Source organism: Hipposideros armiger, unplaced genomic scaffold, assembly GCF_001890085.2.
Source record: "Hipposideros armiger isolate ML-2016 unplaced genomic scaffold, ASM189008v1 scaffold_61, whole genome shotgun sequence".
Classification (NCBI taxonomy): Eukaryota; Metazoa; Chordata; class Mammalia; order Chiroptera; family Hipposideridae; genus Hipposideros; species Hipposideros armiger.
Genome location: NW_017731411.1, coordinates 327406 through 345176, shown reverse-complemented (window position 1 = coordinate 345176; position 17771 = coordinate 327406). Strand labels below are relative to the sequence as shown.

The 17771-nt window shown below is 44.2% G+C and overlaps 1 protein-coding gene across 4 annotated transcripts in view; it reads right to left on the bottom strand.

The window, feature by feature from the left end:
• The window catches only part of MYOCD (myocardin), a 109690-nt gene that overhangs the window by 21311 nt on the left and 70608 nt on the right, over nt 1-17771 (bottom strand). For all 4 annotated transcript variants that reach the window (XM_019641497.1, XM_019641498.1, XM_019641499.1 and 1 more), the window contains 3 exons: nt 9090-9265; nt 6146-6271; nt 970-1226 (listed from right to left, as the gene is read on the bottom strand). In XM_019641497.1, coding sequence (XP_019497042.1) covers nt 970-1226; nt 6146-6271; nt 9090-9265 — 559 coding nt within the window. The remainder of the gene's footprint in view (nt 1-969; nt 1227-6145; nt 6272-9089; nt 9266-17771) is intronic.

Here is a 17771-nt window from a genome sequence, read left to right as displayed (position 1 = left end):
TCCCACACTCTACTCCACATCCCGTGACTATATGTATATATAATGTTAGTTGACATACAATATTATTCAACATCAGCTCAGAAATACAGTCCGGTGGTCAGGCCTCTACACCGACTATGAAGTGGGGGTGACTTGTATTTAGATCAGATCACAAGCTAAGTGTCTACAAGGATCAGGCAAGTCATGTCAGCAGAAGAAGAAGGACGAGGAAATCAAGAGCAGGCTAGATGGCAAGTGGCAAGTGGTACTCAAACTGAGTTTGGGGGAGATGGGAGGGAGTGCTGGTGACTTTGGCGTATGGGTGAGGCGTATCCACCTGTGCTTTAGCAGATGCACTGTCCTGTGGAGGCGGGAGCATGCCTGATGAAGCCTGATAGTATTCAGCACTCAGCATAATTGCTAGCATGATCCAAGACAGAACAGAGACTGGCGAGGGCACCCACATCCCAAGTTCATAGTTGAAGAGATTGACCATTGAAAAGGTGGCCTGGCAATGAAGTCACACACCGGGCTTAGGAGTCAATCTGTGAGGATATCACTCTGTCACTTAGCTCTGTTGCTTCCTAAGGCATGAGTGCTGAGCCAATTCAAAAATCGTAACCTGTGTTGGAGTTGCCCACAATTCCAATATGTGTTCTTAGATGTTTCCTCCTGTCTGTTCCACAATTCAATCTGAAATTGCCAATCTTTTCCCTTTTCCCAAAGAGGCCTCTTATCAGGAGCATGGATTTACTTGCTCCCTCCCAGCCTTATGTTTCGGAAAAGGTGGGCATGGTTTCTAAACAGAACCATATTCTGAGCATACTGGATGAGGACGTGGTGCCATACAGGACTCGCTAAGTCCCAAGGTGCGGGCAGGTCCTTGTGCCTCAGACAGAGAGAAGTCACCCCAACCTCTGCTTGCAGCTCCCCCAACTCACCTCCATTCCCCACCACCACCACCACCACCACGGGGCTCTCCTGACTTACTTGAGTGGAGCTTGGTGAATCCCGGGGTAGCCGAACCGGTGCTGCTGCTGCTGCTGCTGCTGCTGGCTGAGGATCTGGAGCTGCAGGAACAGCTGCTGCTGCTGGAGCAGCCGGGCGTAGGCCGAGTCCATGGGCGGAGGGGACTTCTCTGCCTTCTGGTCAGGGGGGATGTACTGGTGATATTTGAGCTTCTTCACCTTTGGCTTGGGGTCCTTGGGTTTTTTGTGGCGGTTCTTGTTGTCACTCAAGGACTTGGACTGCAAAAAGGGTGAAGAAAGGCATGTGCTTTAGGTGATGGTGGGGAGTGACTTGGTGTGGAGCGCATCTCGCAGGAGGGATGGTCTGCTGGATGTACTTGAATCCCGGAAGTACAATACAGCAAAATCACCATGCGCAAAGAGATCCTGGGACATTACATTATCTAAGGAACAAATCTATTTCAAGTGTATCACACTGGAAGGACACTTCCATACTTCTTAGGCAGGGACTCTTGAATCTTAGAAGTGGCTCTAGGACTAGAGTGAGAGGTGTTTCAGTGAGAGCACTCTCCTCACCTCAGACCTACCCATGGCCTAATAAAGCATAAGTTCTAATCTGGGGATGGAGTCATAACAAAGTTCTTTCATATGTATGAGGTCTGACAACTAAGTTCACAAACTCATCCTAGAAAAAGTGCTACATACCTCATTGCTGAATATCACTATGGTCAGCTTCCAAGTACTCCCCTTGGGAAACTATGCACCAATGCCAGCACCTAGTCCAACCTTCAAAGCAACTTTGGAACTTTTTTTCTGAAATGGCTATCAGAGCTGTCGTTGTATTACCCTTGATGTCCTGAATGTCATCAAAATGTCTTCCTTTCAATATTCCCTTTATGTCTGGGTAAAGAAAGAAGTCATTGGAGGCCAGATCAGGTGAGTAGGGAGGGTGTTCCAATACAGTTATTTGTTTACTGGCTAAAAACTCCCTCACAGACAGTGCCGTGTGAGCTGGTTACATTGTCCTGATGCAAGAGCCATGAATTGTTGGCGAAAAGTTCAGATCGTTTTTGTCTTTTTCATGCAGACCTTTTAGCACTTTCAAATAGTAAACTTGGTTAACTGTTTGTCCAGTTGGTACAAATTCATAATGAATAACCCCTCTGATATCAAAAAAGGTTAACAACATTGGTGCAATAAGTTTGCAAACTTAATTGCCAGACCTTGTATGCATGTGGTCCCCTTTGCTTAAGCACTTAGTAAAATGACTTCATAATGACATAAACTTAGATGAAATTAAGCTTGTCCTTCAAAATCCAGAACATACAGTTTGTTGCTTCAGGCTGAAAAGTAAGATATGTTTACCACCATCCCCAAATACTGATATAAAATCAAGAAGTGACACCCTCTGAACTAATGACACTTTACTTACTATGGGAAGGGTGAGCCATGTGCTGGATCCTTTCCAGAAGTTACCCGTCATGTAGCATGATTTGGTCACTTTGAAAGAAGTTAAGGGAACAGGCTAGGAAGTTAAGAGAAGTTGCTGAACGTGATACAATTGCTTTACTACATCTTAGTTACTCACCTGAAGATTGGGGGAAATATTCTATACTTTCTATCTCAATGATCAATATAACAATGATAAAGAAATAATATTGAAATAATAACAGGTCTGAGAGGACAGTGTGATTATATCTATATCTGCCCCTAAAATCAAAAGGCCTCTATATAGTCCATATATTAGGCAGCAATAAGTCCACACTGTACTCAGTTGAAGACACGTAAGTTTTCAAACCTTGACTTTATTCTGAAAGGACAAAATGAAGAGTGTGGATGTCACGACAGAAGATTCTTGAGGATTTGGGGGGAACAGTTGGAGGGAAAGTGTGGTGCCAGTGGCGTCCAGGAGAGGGGGCTCCTGAATAGCTGGCAGGCATGACTGGGCAGCTTCCCTGTTTTAACCACAAAACACATAGTCTGAATGTGACCTGTTGGAAGCAGACAACAACTTGCTTTCCTCTGAGTCAGCGCATCCCACCACCGGAGCCTCTTTTGTGTTTCCTCTAGGAGGCTTCTGGGAGACGAATGAATAATGAGCACAAGTATTCCCGCTTGCTTGGTGGCTCTGTGTCTCCCTGCTCTTTGATCCTTTAGCATACTAGTTAATTAATCAGTCTTCTGCACTTGGGAGAATTTCTGCTGAGCCCGTGCAGTCAGCTTTGCCCTACTTTGCGGCAGCTCAGCCGCTGTTCCCACCTCACCCTAGGACTTGCCTGGTCTGGGGGAGCTGCAGTCCTGGGTCTAGCAGATACGTCAGGGGCTGAGGAATTTTCTCTCCATGTTGGCGTAGCACAGGGGCTCTGAGTCTTCCAGAAGGTACTAAAATCGAACTATTGTATCTGGCTAGTGAGGGCAAAGACTACTGAACCCGTAGAGCTCTGAATCCACAGAACTGGTAGTTTCACACTCTTCTGGGGACCAGAGGATACTAAAGTTGTGGCTTTTTGTTGTTGGTTTTTATGTTTGTTTTGGTTTGGTTTTTACCTAGAACTTCAAGGCCAGTAGAAGGGGAGAACATTCATTTTTCTAAAGCAGAGGTGGATCCACGTCCAGTGGTTGAAGGCCCAGGCATAAACGTGTAAAGCAGGTTAGTGTAATGTTAGAGGGAACGATGCAGCCCATGGCTCAAGCGCGCATGGCTTCCTAACGGCTTTCTGATTCTAACCTGCACACACACACTGGGCCTGCCAACAGCACACCACCCCAGCAGACCATAATCAGTTTGCGTGTTCCACTCTGCAAGATGAAGTCCAAACTCTAGTCTGCCAAAGAAGACAGTTCACCAAGCTGCCTAAATCTGTCTCTAACAGCTCACCCCTCCTGCCTCTCTTCCTTGTAATTTTCTGTTGTCTGCAACAACCCCCTCCACTTGCTGTCTGACTCTAGCTCATATTTTGAGTCGAACTCAAACCCTAGCTCACCTGGGAAGCCTGTCCTAACCCACAGTGATGTCTCTTATCTGCAGGTCTCATATTTTCATATGGTCTTTTGAGGCTGCCTGATAATGGTCACACCACTGCATACCCTGCTGAGGAGGTGAGGGAAGCTGAAATCTAGCCCCCATTTTTTTTCTCAAGCTATTGGCCCCAAGGGGGCTGGGGCTGCCTGGGGAAGAGGAACCTTTTTTTGTATTGTGGTAAAAATACAAGTAACATAAAATCACCATAGTATCCATTTTCAAGTACAGGATTCAGTGGCATTTATTATACTCACAATCTTGTGCAAGCAACATCTAGTTCCAGAACATTATCATCACCCCAAAAGGAAACCCCATGCCCATCAAGCAGTCACTCCCACATTCCCTCCTTCCTGCCATCCCCGGAAACCATGAATCTGCTTTCTGTCCCTATGGATTTGGCTATTCAGGATATTTCATATTAATGGAATCATACCATATGCAACCTTTTGTGTCTGGCTTCAATCACTCAGCATAATGTTTTCAAGGTTCATCGACATTGTAGCACATGTCAGTACTTCATTCTTCTTTACGGCTGAATTGTATTCCGTTGTATGGACATGCCACATGTTTATCCACTCTTCAGTTGATGGACACTTGGGTTAGTTCCAGCTTTTGACTACTGTGAGTAGTGTTGCTATGAATATTCATGTACAAGTTTTTGTTTGAACACCTGTTTTCGGTTCTTTTGGGCATATACCTAGGAGAGGAATTACTGGGTCCTATAATAATTCCACGTTTACTATTGAGGCATCACCACTGTTTTCCTTAGTGGACACACCATTTTACATCTCCACCAGCAATGTATGAGAATTCCGATCTCCATATTCTCACCAGCACTTGCTTTCTCTGTTTTTGTTTGTTTGTTTGTTTGTTTGTTTGTTTGTTTGTTTTTTTATTATAGCCATTCTAGTAGGTGTGAAGTGGTATTTCATCATGGCTTTGAGCTGCATTTCCCTGATGACTAATGACACTGAGCACCTGTTCATGTGCTTGGTGGAACTTTCTTTATCTTTGGAGAAATGTCTATTCAAGTCCTGTAGGGCACATTTTTCTTACTTGCTCAAAACACTATATGGGTTAGTGGTGCCTGTGATACCTGACTAGAATACAGGCTCCTTGAGGGCAGGAATCATGTCTTATTCAACTCCTTATTCAACCTTCTCAGAGCCTGCATTGAAAACACCTTTCTCTTACACAGGATTCTCCAGTTTTCACAGGATTTTTTGGTAGTCTCTCACTGGCCTCCTATGAACCTTACAAAGTGAGTAGATGGAGATGTTTTCCTCCAGCTTGGCAGCCCCTTCTTTGAGAAGCCCTCTACCATCCTATTAATTTAGAGATGATGAATATTTAACAACTGAGAAGTCACAGGCATCGACCAATCAGAAAGATGTTGTCTCTTATGTAAACAACCAGTCCTGCTGGATGAATCGGCTCTTCGTTGAAACTGACCTGTCTTTCCTCTGGGCAATGATCTCGTTTTCTTAGTATGCAATGAGGCTGAAGGCTCGGCTAATTTGAATTATGAAAATTTAAATACTTTGGTAGAAATATTAATAAAAGTTTTCTTAGGACACAACATTAGAAACAATGTGAATCATCTCCCTCCACCAGCAAAGAACAAATTTCATCTCTAGTCCCATAATTTCAAAGCTTGTTGAACTGAGTGAATTATAAGCTAGGTTTAAGGTATTGCAGTTTGGTGGGGGAGCTTCTGGGCAATACCTACTGTCTACTTAGAACATGAAACCAACTTCTGTGTATGCAGTGGAGGGGACTATGGGCTATTGCCTTAACACTGGTTCTTACTAAATTATAATCAGTTAAAAAAATATTTCATAAGAGCCATCCCAGCATTCATTAAATGCTGAGAAAGCAGGCTCCAAAATCAATTAGAAGTTATTTGGGATAAAATATTATGCAGAAGATCAAATGACAAAGCTGGCAGTTAATTGAAGAGAGAGCACTCTGTGAACTGTTAGACATAATGCTGAGAAAATGAAACCAAACATACGCTATAATGCTTAGAGTGTCTCATCTACTGTGAATGCAACCCATCCATTTCTAGTATTCCCACATGGAGACTGGCTTGAATGGTATAGGCCTTACACTGTGCAAGGCCCTCAGGTCTGTGAGCGAGTACTCAGGCAGGTGCCTGGAGGCGGGCCCTTCCTACCTTTACAGCAGCATGTGCAGGATTGGGGGTGCCAAGGGGGCCAAGCCCCTGCTTCCCTGTATCTGGCTGGTTTCCGGGCTGTGAGGCCGAGTCATTCCTGTCATTTTCCGAGCCAGAAGTAAGATCCTGAAATCCAAATTTTAGCCTTATTAGGATGCAGGAATAAAGATCGTGTGACATAGAAATGTTAAAGTAGAGCCCTCCCTCCCCCTACACAGATAGCTCTGCTGTTTTAATCTTAGCTTCCTACCCAAGTACATGTGAGGCTACTTCCTCCAGGGGAAGGAGCCACATATGTAATTTGTCAACCAACTGAGGACACTTTTGAGAGAGAAAGAGATCATTATTAATAATTATTCCACAAGACAGCTATAGAACTGGCCTAGTCTAGGCAAACCAGGACATCTGGTCACCCTGTGTGAGGGTTCCACTTGTCTGTGACAAGGTCCACTCCACCTGTTGGACTTGATAATGGGACTGAAAAAGAAAGTAAGAGGGAGGAGAGGGTGGAGAAACTTCGGGGAAAAGTAGGACGACAAAAAATCTATTGGGTTGTCGGAAAAGTCATGATGCATTTTTGCAACGAAAAACATAGAAAAAATACGTCATGGCTTTTCCGACAACTCAATAGATGACCCGGTGTTAGAAATAGAGGGAAAGTGTGTGTGTGTGTATATGTGTGTGTGTGTGTGTGCATATGTGTATGTGTTTTGTGTATATCTGTATGTGTCTGCATGTATATGCATATGTGCACACATAGGTGTATGTATAGATATGTACATATATGTATCTATGTGTGATATGTACGTGTTGTGTATATATGTGTCTGTGTTTATACATGTGAGCATGTAGTATACATGCATACGTGTGTGTGGTGTGTGTCTCTGAGTATGTGTGTGTGTTTATATGTATTTATGTGCATGTGTGTATATATGTGTGTATATATGTAGGCGTGTGTGTGTGTACATATAGTGTCGTGAAAAACCTTTGTGAGAGGCATGTTTCTGTATGCAGAGGTCTTGGAAGAAGGATTAATTATCTTCTCTCTCTCTCCTTCATTTCTATGCTGTGACAGTGACAGAAAGGGGCAGGGGCTGCTCATGAATACCCCTTGAGCTTCTCAGTCCTTCCCTGAATCCTGGCTGCTGCGAAGGCCTATAGGATCCTTTCCTCTTAAAGCCTCAGTGTCCCCATCTGTTCCATAGGGCTGCAGGGTGAAATGACAAAATGGCCTTTGCCTGGCATTGCTCAGTGTTTACTGCCGTCTTCCCCTCTCCTAGGGTTAAGCAGAAAAGAACGTATCCTCTCCTCAAACCATTATGATATCAGAAGCTGAGAAATTTACTGTCAGAATAATAGTACAAATGGTCTGATATACTGTTTGATGTTATCAAAGAAGTTTGGCTGCAAAGACCAGCTGTGGCATGCAGGGGAAGGAAAAATGCTTTGATTATGAACTCTTGCACAATAGATATATGACTATTTCGGCTCTGCTTTTTATGTCTCCTCTTTTTCTCCCATTCCACATTTTCTCCTTGGCAGCCTTAGCTTTGCTCCAATGCAGTGAACGAGGGCATGACAACGGCCAGTAAGTAGCATAGTTTCGGGAAAAAGGGCCCTGGATGATAATTACCAAACTGTCCCTGATATCTGTATGGTGCTTTACAGTGTAACAAATGTTTTCAAATATAACATCTAATTTCAATCCATCAAATAACTCCTGTGAGGCCAGGAGGAGTAAGCTGTGCCTAAAGGGAAGGGACTGACGATCTAGAGCAGCGGTTCTCAACCTGTGGGTCGCAACCCCTTTGGGGGTCTAATGACCCTTTCACAGGGGTCACCTAAGACCATCGGAATACAAAAAGATATTTACATTACAATTCATAACAGTAGCAAAATTACAGTTATACAGTAGCAACGAAAATAATTTTGTGGTTGGGGGTCACCACAACATGAGGAACTGTATTAAGGGGTTGCGGCGTTAGGAAGGTTGAGAACAGCTGCCCTAGAGGGTTCTCTCCAGAGCCGGTATGAGTGGCACCAGGGGTGGAAGACTCACATCTCACTGCCATACAGTGTGTCTCCTTCCCCTCAGGTGTGGGCACCCACACACACCTCTTCTTAGGGCTCCACGAGTACCATCATGCCGTCTGAGGAGACTGGTGTGTGGCTTCTAGAGGTGCGAGCTCCAGGGGCGGTGGGGAGCCTGAAGTGTTTCTGGAGGCCACACAGCTCCTCAGTATCATGGAGCCTTAGTTCCTTCTCTGTCAGAATCAACATCAGTGATACCTGCCTGGAGAGCACTGCGATATCTAATAGAAAACACTTGTAAAGTGTCTAGCGCTGGCCCTGGCACATTATTGTTCTTTATGAATGTGCTTTTAACAGTATTTGCAATATACATTCCCCACATCTTGAGAGTTGGTGAATTTGTCCAGAGAGAGATGAGTGTTGTGCTTGGGTCGGGGCTGGAAGTGGACCTTGCAGTGGTTTGGCTAATGGTAGAACCAACTTGGGCCTCCCTGCTTTGCAGCCAATCAGCACTTCCTGTCCCCCACCCCCACCCCAGCACCCTATGGGGACTGCTTAGTGCCTGGAAAGGCTTTGAAACCAGCCCTGCTCTGCTCTGGCACATTCTATCTGGGAGATTGTTGGTGGGTTATCGAAATCTCAGTGAGCCTTAGTTTTATTTTGTAAAAATGGAGATAAAAGGTATCTGCTTGGAAGAGTGGATGCTTAAAAAATATAAGTCAAGGGTATATCCTGAGATTCTCTTTCAGGGTTTTATGGAAATTTTTGCCACTACATACATAGCCCTGGACCCAATAGGGTAAGAAGGGGTACCAAGGTGACGTGCTATCAAGGGACATCTCTGGGTCTCAAAGCGTATGTGACACTTGATTTTAAGATGAGGAGATGACAGGCTGAGATGTGGTTGGTTTACCTGGATTGTCCCAAGAGGGCCTGCCAAAGGGGTCACTTTAGCTTTAGCGTCTGGGGGGGATCTCACTGAGCCCTGGGGGTCCTCGCTTCGGGTCTGATCTGGAGAAAGCCCATCGCTGCTGCTGTCCTCTTCAAAGGCAAATGCGTCTGCTGATTTGGAGAAACTCACCTGGTTACCTGAGGGAGCAAAATCCAAGAACTCGGTCAGTGGTAGAGGCACATCAAAGGGCTTTCTGGAAATGCTTCAATGTGTCATTCCTATTAGGACTAGTTCCTTAGATCTGTTTGCAGTTCCAAGTAAGAGTGAAGATATATTTTAAATGATTTGGTTGCTTGTCTATTTGATCCCTATGGGAATTGGTGTTTGTAAAAGTGATACATTTGGCCAGGAAGAATGAGTGACATATAAAATGTCCACTATCGTGTATTAAATTTTATTTTCAGGCTTATTGATTACTGCACATTTTCTATGTGAACCCATATCTTTCTGAAACTAAATCAGGGAAGATGAAGGAAAGAAAAAGGGTCACTGGGTGCAGAACGAGGCCAATGGAGACAGCATTAGGAGGACGCCTCATTTCCCTCGGGGTTTACGACGAGAGCTATAATTGAGATGACAGTGTGCCATTTGCATGATGTTCAAATATAAAGCAGGGCACACAGCACAAAAGTGTTTAGCAAACTTTGCTAACAAGGATAAGCTAGGACAGCTACTAAGTTTAAATTCCTAAATGGCAGAATTAGTTCATGTCACCAGAGTGTCCCAAAGCCCCATTCAACTAATGCATATCTGTTTATAAAAGCCATAAATGTGTCTCAGGGGCCTCAGCGTGATCTTTACTTGTTTATTATTTGGATTTTCTTTTGATTCCTCTTATCTTTGAGTCTGTTTTGGGAATCCTCACCGGCTCACACATTCAAAAATTCTTCCTCTGCAGCTGACATGGTCTTTGAAGGGGAACAGATAGATACATTAGCTTGAGGAGAGGGGTTATCAGATTAGATGGGACTGTAATAACATCCTTCTACATCCCTTATGCATTTGAATTGCCAAATTTCATCTAGTTTATCGTCCAGCTGCACAGTACAGAATGTGCTGAGGCCACATCGCTCATCTGACCTGATTCCAGGCACAGCTCTTCTAAAGGAATTTAGGTATTATCAAGACGTTTTCCAGCCCGGTATTCTGCAATCACACTGACAAGAACTTTTGACTCCTGCCCTGTGCAGATAAGAGAGAGGAGCTTTCACCATGCAGATTGGAAAGGCAACGAGGAGCTGGAAGTAATGGAACAAATATCATTTGGGGCTTGTCATCGCCACCACTGCTGGCATCTGTCATGGCCCCTCACTCAGACATCCAAGGGTCAAATCAGGAAAGCGGCCAGACAAGGACAGGGCAGGTGGAAACTCCAGTCGCTGGCCCATTGGGCAGCCCACTAACCTGGGAAAGCTTGGGGACCACATTGCTCCTCCAGGGAGTCAAGGATTCTTTATATAAAATCATTGCTTTTCTATGATTATAAAAGTAATATACACTTATAAAAATTTACACTATAAGAACTGTACATAATAACCCCACTTCCCATTAATAATTTGTTTCCTCTTCTAGATTTAATTCTAGACATATAGCAATGCATATACACACAAATTTAAAACATATTTAATACAGATAGGACTGGCTGAAATACACTGTTCTGAATCTTGCTTTGTTCACGCTATAATGTTTCCTGGATATCTTTCCATGCGAGCACAGAGAGATCTTCCTCAATTAAAAAAAAGTATTTCTTTGGCAGCAGCTGCACAGCATTCCATTATAGTAAAGGGAACTTTTATTTTCTAAGGTGCACTTTTTTAACTATAAAAATTTGAAATAACAGACAAGTACAGAGAATAATATAAGATACCGATCTACATATCACCTGAAATAAATGCATGCTAGCATTTTCTTATATTTGCATCAGAAAAATATTCATATCCTAACAGGGGGGTTTCGTTGGATATTTGACAAATGCCAGCTTTTTCTTTGAGATCAAGGGTCACTCTACTCCCCCTTCAGTACTCTGGTCTCAAACGCTTCCTTCTCTCTTTTAAGAGTCCAGAGTTAGTTCCCAACCTTTCCTCCACCTTGCCTCACAGCAAACCCTTCACTCTGCAAATAAGCTTATATTTTTCATTTTCATGCTTTGTGAAAATTATATATATATATTCCTTTCTGAAGGTGATCATTTGCCTGAGATCTTCCCAGGAAGGTCCTTCCAGTTGCCTCCATGGCTATGCTTCCATTGTCAACTCAGCCCATACATTTCTTTATTTTAGAAGCCATGTTTTCATTGAAATGTCAAGTCCCATTTCTATTTGTGGAATTAAAGGTTTTGTCCCTATTAAAAGGATTACATGTATATTGAGGGCCAGGTGGGCATGGAAGTTGGGGGGCTGGGTGGGTGTTAAGCCTCCCCACCCCAGAAATCACAGCATTTCATTGGGATCTACTTGGTACATACCCTGAGCCAATACCATTCCTGTTCTCAGAGAACCCTGCATGTGGCTGTGCCAGGCCCTTCTCTGCCCAACAGAACCCCCATCTGAGATCTTTATTATCTTATATTCCCTCTCCACATCTCCATTCTAAATTGGCATGGCTCTTTTCTGTGCTGTCTGATACTTCAGGTGATAAAGACCACCTCCCACCACCACCATTTCCACCCACACCCAAGCACAGCACCACATCTCAAATAAGTACAAATTAGAGGGAATTAGCCAAATTGCAAAGCTGTCCAAGTAGTGTAACATATGGGTAGAAATGTTGTAAGAAAGAAGGGAGAGGTAGGGAAGAAAGAAAGAGAATCGCTTCTCTTCTTATCCCCCAACCACCCCACTTTTCAAGTGGAGTGAGAGGGCATGATAAAAACAGTAGCTTGTATCAGTAGTCCACTTACTAGGACAGCAATAACAAAAACAATCACCTTTTGTTTTGCTTCGTAATGAACCAGGAAGTCAGAGTAGGGGACACATTTTCTTTGTTCTGAGGACATTGTAAGGTCCAGCCCACCTATTTATTTAGAGACTGAGCTAAGCCTTGGGTCCCGGCTTTGTGCTCTCAGAGCCACCGGCAGAGGGGGTGGAAAATCAGTGACATGTTGTTTAGGGAGCACTGTAAGGCCTGTGGGTTGGTTGTGGGGAGCTGGCACAGAAAATGGCTGTCTCTCCTTCGTCTACACACATGTACTAAGGACACCTCCATATTCCTAACATCTTTTGCTTGACTCTTTATGATTTGAGGGGCTGAATGTGACACCTTAATTATGAGAACAAAGAAAGCAAGGGATTCTGGGAAAGGTGATTGTGATTATTTCTTTGGAGGTTGTCTCAGAAAAGGGCTGCAAGAATTGTGGCAGCCCTGTTGCCACCAGTAAATCAGCATGTCCTTTGCCCTTTAACATTGGGCATTTGGGTCGAGGCACTGGAGTGATGTGGAAAAGTCTAGAAGTCGAGTGTCTGGAATAAAGGAGTTGGTAATCAGTCCCGTTTCCCCCAACACTGGACAGAAAATTCTTCAGTTATTTTGTTCATTTCCAGCCTTCACACTTTAAGAGAAGTGGAGAGAAGCAGAATTGTAATCAGATACGATATGGTAAAGAGACAGAAAACCATGAGAAGAAGGTTATCTATGTATTGTCCTGGGACACAACTGGAAAATGCGCAAGGGCTGCACTGCCTGGGAGTGCTGTTGCTGGTTAGCTGGAGATGACAGCAGAGTGGAGTTGTCCTAGAAGACTCCTGGAGGAGACAGGTTTCAGTTGAACATGAAATGGTGGTCAGGTGTGGCTAGGACAACAGAAAGGGAGGGGGCATTTGGCAATAAGGGGGGGGGGAGTGGAAGGGAAGAGACAGACTATTGGTGAGCAGAGTTGGGGTGAGAAGGGTGAGGAGGAAACACCCCCAGCCAGGGGAGAGGATTATTTTGGGAGCCAATCCCTGGAGAGACACAGCTTCTAAGAGTCTACTTTATCAAGTGACATCAATCATTTAAAGAGGTTCCTCTGCTTAAATCCATGAGGAAACCATGAATAGCAACCACCTACAGGGTCATTGTTTACACCTGAATGAACAAACAGGGTGAAGTCCAAGGCCCCAAATATGACTGTGGTCTGGTATGTAAAAAGCATGATGTGCCAGGTCAGAATATGCTGACAGACACATTGAGGACCAGTTAGGGGCTACCCAGGCCGAAAGACCCTGTCATGGGTCCCCGCCAATCACCACTTCCTCAGCTCTACAAGTGGTTTGAATTTGCTGTTGCCAGGGCAGAAGATGAGTGCAAGGGCAGAGAGCCCACATACAGCTACACACTCAGCTCAGTCCCTGTTGATGAAGAGAACCGTAACAGCGGAGAGGCCCCTGAGAGAAAAATGTCAGTGGCTCCCTTTTGAGATCATGTATGTGGTGTTTGGTGTGGTCAGTAAGAAGTTGGACGCTGGAGTCAAACAGGCTTTGTTTGTTTCTTGGTTCTACCACTTCAGTTGGCAAGCTATTACCTCATGGAGTCTTAGTTTCCCCCTCTATAAAATGGGAATAATAATAATGGCTACCTCTCAGGGTTCTGAGGATGAAAATAACAACATATGTAAAGCATTGAGTTTCATGTATGTTATGTTATTTACATCATCCCTGATGTGCAAGCGTTCAATAATCTCTAGCTGCTGTTATTGTTATTGTTTTTGTTAGGAGTAGCTGCTTGTCGCAAGTTTACCGTTATCAAAATAAAGAAGACCACCCAGGAGTCAGTTTATCCTCTGGTCAGCTTTGCAAAGGTCAGCACAACTCCGGAGCCAGAAAAACAAGTGGTTCATTCTGGGAAAGCCGAAACAGACCTTCTCCAGAGCAAGGGGATTGTCACAGGAAAGGCTGCACATTACTCCCTCCTTCCTGGTTCAAGCCAGACTCATGGAGAGAGGGACAAAGGTCAGCTTATCTGGCTGTCGCTGGAACAACCAAGCCTATCAGCTTTGTGCTGTGGCCCTGGGCCTCTGCTCCAATCTCTCCCAGGGTGCGGCTCTCTGGGAGTGCTGTGCGCTGGCTATTGTCCCTGTAGACACATCAGGTGGTGTGATGACAAGGACCTGCTTTGGGAAGCCCTGACATCATCCCCCAGCTATGCCCATGGGGCTGGCTCTGGGTGCTGGCCCCTTGGGGATCTTGGCCTGGTGACTCCGAGCTTTCCCTCTCCCTCTTGGAAGTGATTAGATGAATGAGTCAGTTGTACTTTCCTCTACATAAACATTTAAACTTCCAAGATTAGAATGAGATAATTGGAGTCCTAGTTACCTTTTTGCTAGGCTCACACCAAGGGCTGGAAGCCATGAAGTGGAATGTAAAAAACGGACCTTGCTTCCTTATCTGCTTGCAAGCCTGAGTAGTTCACTGCTTGAGAGCTATTTTAATTCATGGACAGACCGTCTCCTAACATCCTCCTGGAAGAGACTGAAGCCAAATCCATTTCTTCAGGGAGAAGGTGATTATGTGAAAGTAGAAATGCTTTAAATGTGGCTCTTGCTTAAAGATATTTCATTACACGGAGGATACCACCATCTGTAGAAGATGGATTGTGTTGTACAACAAAGACAGAACCCACTGCTCTTGAAGGGGGGGATTAGATGCCTTTGTTATGGAAATGCATGTTGGTGGATATTTGGAGGAACCAAGATTTCTTTTCCTCCAATTTCTGGCTAGAAATTTGCCTTAAATCTCTAAATATATCCTGACCCTAGGACTACATAACCTGCATAGGCACTTGATCCACATCAGCTCTTAGGGCTAATTCTCTAGGGACAGAAGTCATCAGGTGTGTAAAGGTACTTCAGCACTGTTTCCTGCTTCCCCTCTACAGGACCCCACTCTTTCACAGCTCCCTTTCAGGTCTGTAGGGACTTCTCCCCAGCTGCAGGACCCACTTGGGCAGGACATGGCTGTGCTCACTTCCAGGGGCAGCCAAGGCCAACACCAGGCAACCACCTCCCCTCAGCACTAGCTAACTTTCCTTCTTGCCACTCCCACCCCCACAAAGCTACCAGCTCCCTGATTCTCTTTTCCCACCCCTTTCCCAGAACCTTCCTCTGAAAAGTATTTTTCATGTATGCCTCAGTGTGTTTCTTTCCCCCAAAGATCACTGGCGCTTTGAAAATTATGTCTCACTATGGAATGATAGATTTTTGTCCACAAGAAAGTTATACCAAAAGCAAACCTTTTCTTTTCATGCCAAAGCAAGTGACTCTACCATCTGGCTTAGGACCAGGGCTATTGTCTATTTGCCTTAAAAGTGAATGATAAAAGAGTGTCAAGACTTCCAGAGTCTCTCAAAATGACCAGATTCATAGAAAATACAATTTTTTGTATTGTTACAAAATCTGAGCTTTGGAGATATTGGTGAGCAAAGACTAGTGTAGGATCTTTTAGAAAGGTACATGACAGCTGTGAACAGATGACTTCTGGACTAGCCCTGGTGGATTACAAATATTGCTTCCTGTGTTAAAGGGTTATGCTGATAAAGAGAACTCATTTGTCTTTGATAAGGAGGCTATAGACTCTGAATCACAGGTTTGGTTTTTTCAAAAGTAGCTGGAAAGCTGACTCAGGCATTTAGGTGGGAAGCTTGGCTCAATCCAAGGAAAAGGTGAGAAGCCTTTAGGAGGAGGTGCTTGTCTATAGGACCCTTCCACTGTTTGAAGGGTTGGCAAAGCCAGCTGGGCTTCTGCTTTACTTCAGCAGAAGCCAGGCCTCGGAACAATAAAACAGCTTCCTTGGTAGCTAAGCGATGCTCCGGTCAAGTGAAGAGAATACTCAGATGCCCAGAGAAAGAATTTACAAGTTTGGAGCGCCCCTAGGACACTCAAAACTGAGGGATCACTAAGTGACAATGACCCACACATAAGCTGAGCAAGACATGCTAAACTCCAGCACACAATTTCTGTTTCCGTGAGTCGTTTCTCCCATGTCACATCATTTCTGTTGTATTCAGTGTTCTGGCCTGAGAGAGGGTGGCTGCTAGTGGTTTTTCTAATGGAGGAGAAACAGGGAGGCAGGTGCATGCCCTGAGATGTAACCATGAGGAGGCCCACGCCTCCTCCTGTGGAAGTCAAATCAGAAAGCCCCCCTATTCCTCCACATGATATCATTCTAGTTATATGAGCCTATGTTTTTTTCCAACTGGAATCTGTGAAATTTTACCTGACTCAGAAAATAAACTTGTAGGCTGGAAGGAGGATTGATAGCTGGCACCCTGAAGGAAAGGAAATTTTTTGGGAAAAGACTTTCTGAGGCCATTCAGCTGGCTGTAAGAGGGGTGACATCTGGGAAGGAGAACAATCCCAGAATGGGAACTGGTTCTCAGTCTTGCTCCCTGCGTTGGGTGAAGTTCTCGATGATTTTATTTTAGGGTTGGAGCATAGTTTGTCTTTAATAAAACCCGGAGGGAGCAAGACAATGACTGAGTTTTCCACTCAAAGCTTGGCAGAAACATAGAAACACAGCTGCAGAGAGGGCTAGAAAATGTAAACACATCTGGAAAGGCACGTGGATGTGGTACGGGGTGGGCAGGGGATACACAGATACCAGGAGAATGACACACAGCCAACCACAACCCTGAGTCACCACTTCACCACATCAGGGGAGATGATCTGATCACAAGAAGTGACAGAAAGGTGGGCTGGAACATCATCACCATGGGAAGGGCTACTCAGAGTGCTGTGTCTCCAGGTGGTCTCTGAGCAACTCCCACTGTCTTTATGACATTTCATAGGATGCCATCACTTTGCCCATGAAAACGCGTGCATAGTGAAAGATTACAGCTAAAGAGGCTAGTGCATGGGTTAATAGCAGGTGTTCAGTTCTCCATGACTGGTGCCCATTTCTGGACTTTCCTTGGATTAGGTCAACCTATATCCTCCACCTCTTTCTGTAGCCATTCCTTCTCTTTATTCTTCACAGAATCCCTGCCTCTATTCTAAATATCATTGCGCGAGAACCTCATTTTAGCCCTTTTCTCTTTTTATAGATTCTCTGTTCGCCCCAGCCACCCGCTAGTGAGCACTCTTGATTCTTTGTACCCTGTACTACTTCTACTTTTTATAGCATTTGTCATCTTTTATTATGATATATCATTATTTATTGTTTTTGTTTGTTTGTCTCCTCACAGAATTTAAGTTCTGTTAGAGCAGAAATCTTTGAATGTTTTGTTCACTGAGATATCCCAAGCACTTAAAATACTGTCTGATATACTCATACAGAAGATATACGCCATAAATATTAAATGAAGAAATAAATGAATAAAAGGTCAATCTTTCTAACCCATCAGTTTAAATTACCATATACACTAAAATCTCCCACATGTATGCCTCTAGACCAATACTTTCTTCTGAATCTTAGATCAGTAGAACCCACTGTTTACTAAATCCCTGCCCTTGGAGTTCCCATGGGCCTTTCAAATCCAAGAGTTGAAACAAGAACTCATCATCTCTCCTAAATCTGCTCTTCTACTCATGATCCCTTATCTTAATAAATGGCCGCCATTTACCCAGTTGTCCAACACAGAAACCCACATGTCATTTTTTACTCTTCCCTTTGTCTAAATTGATATATTCTACTGATCATTTAGTCATGCACAATCAATTACTCCCACATACTC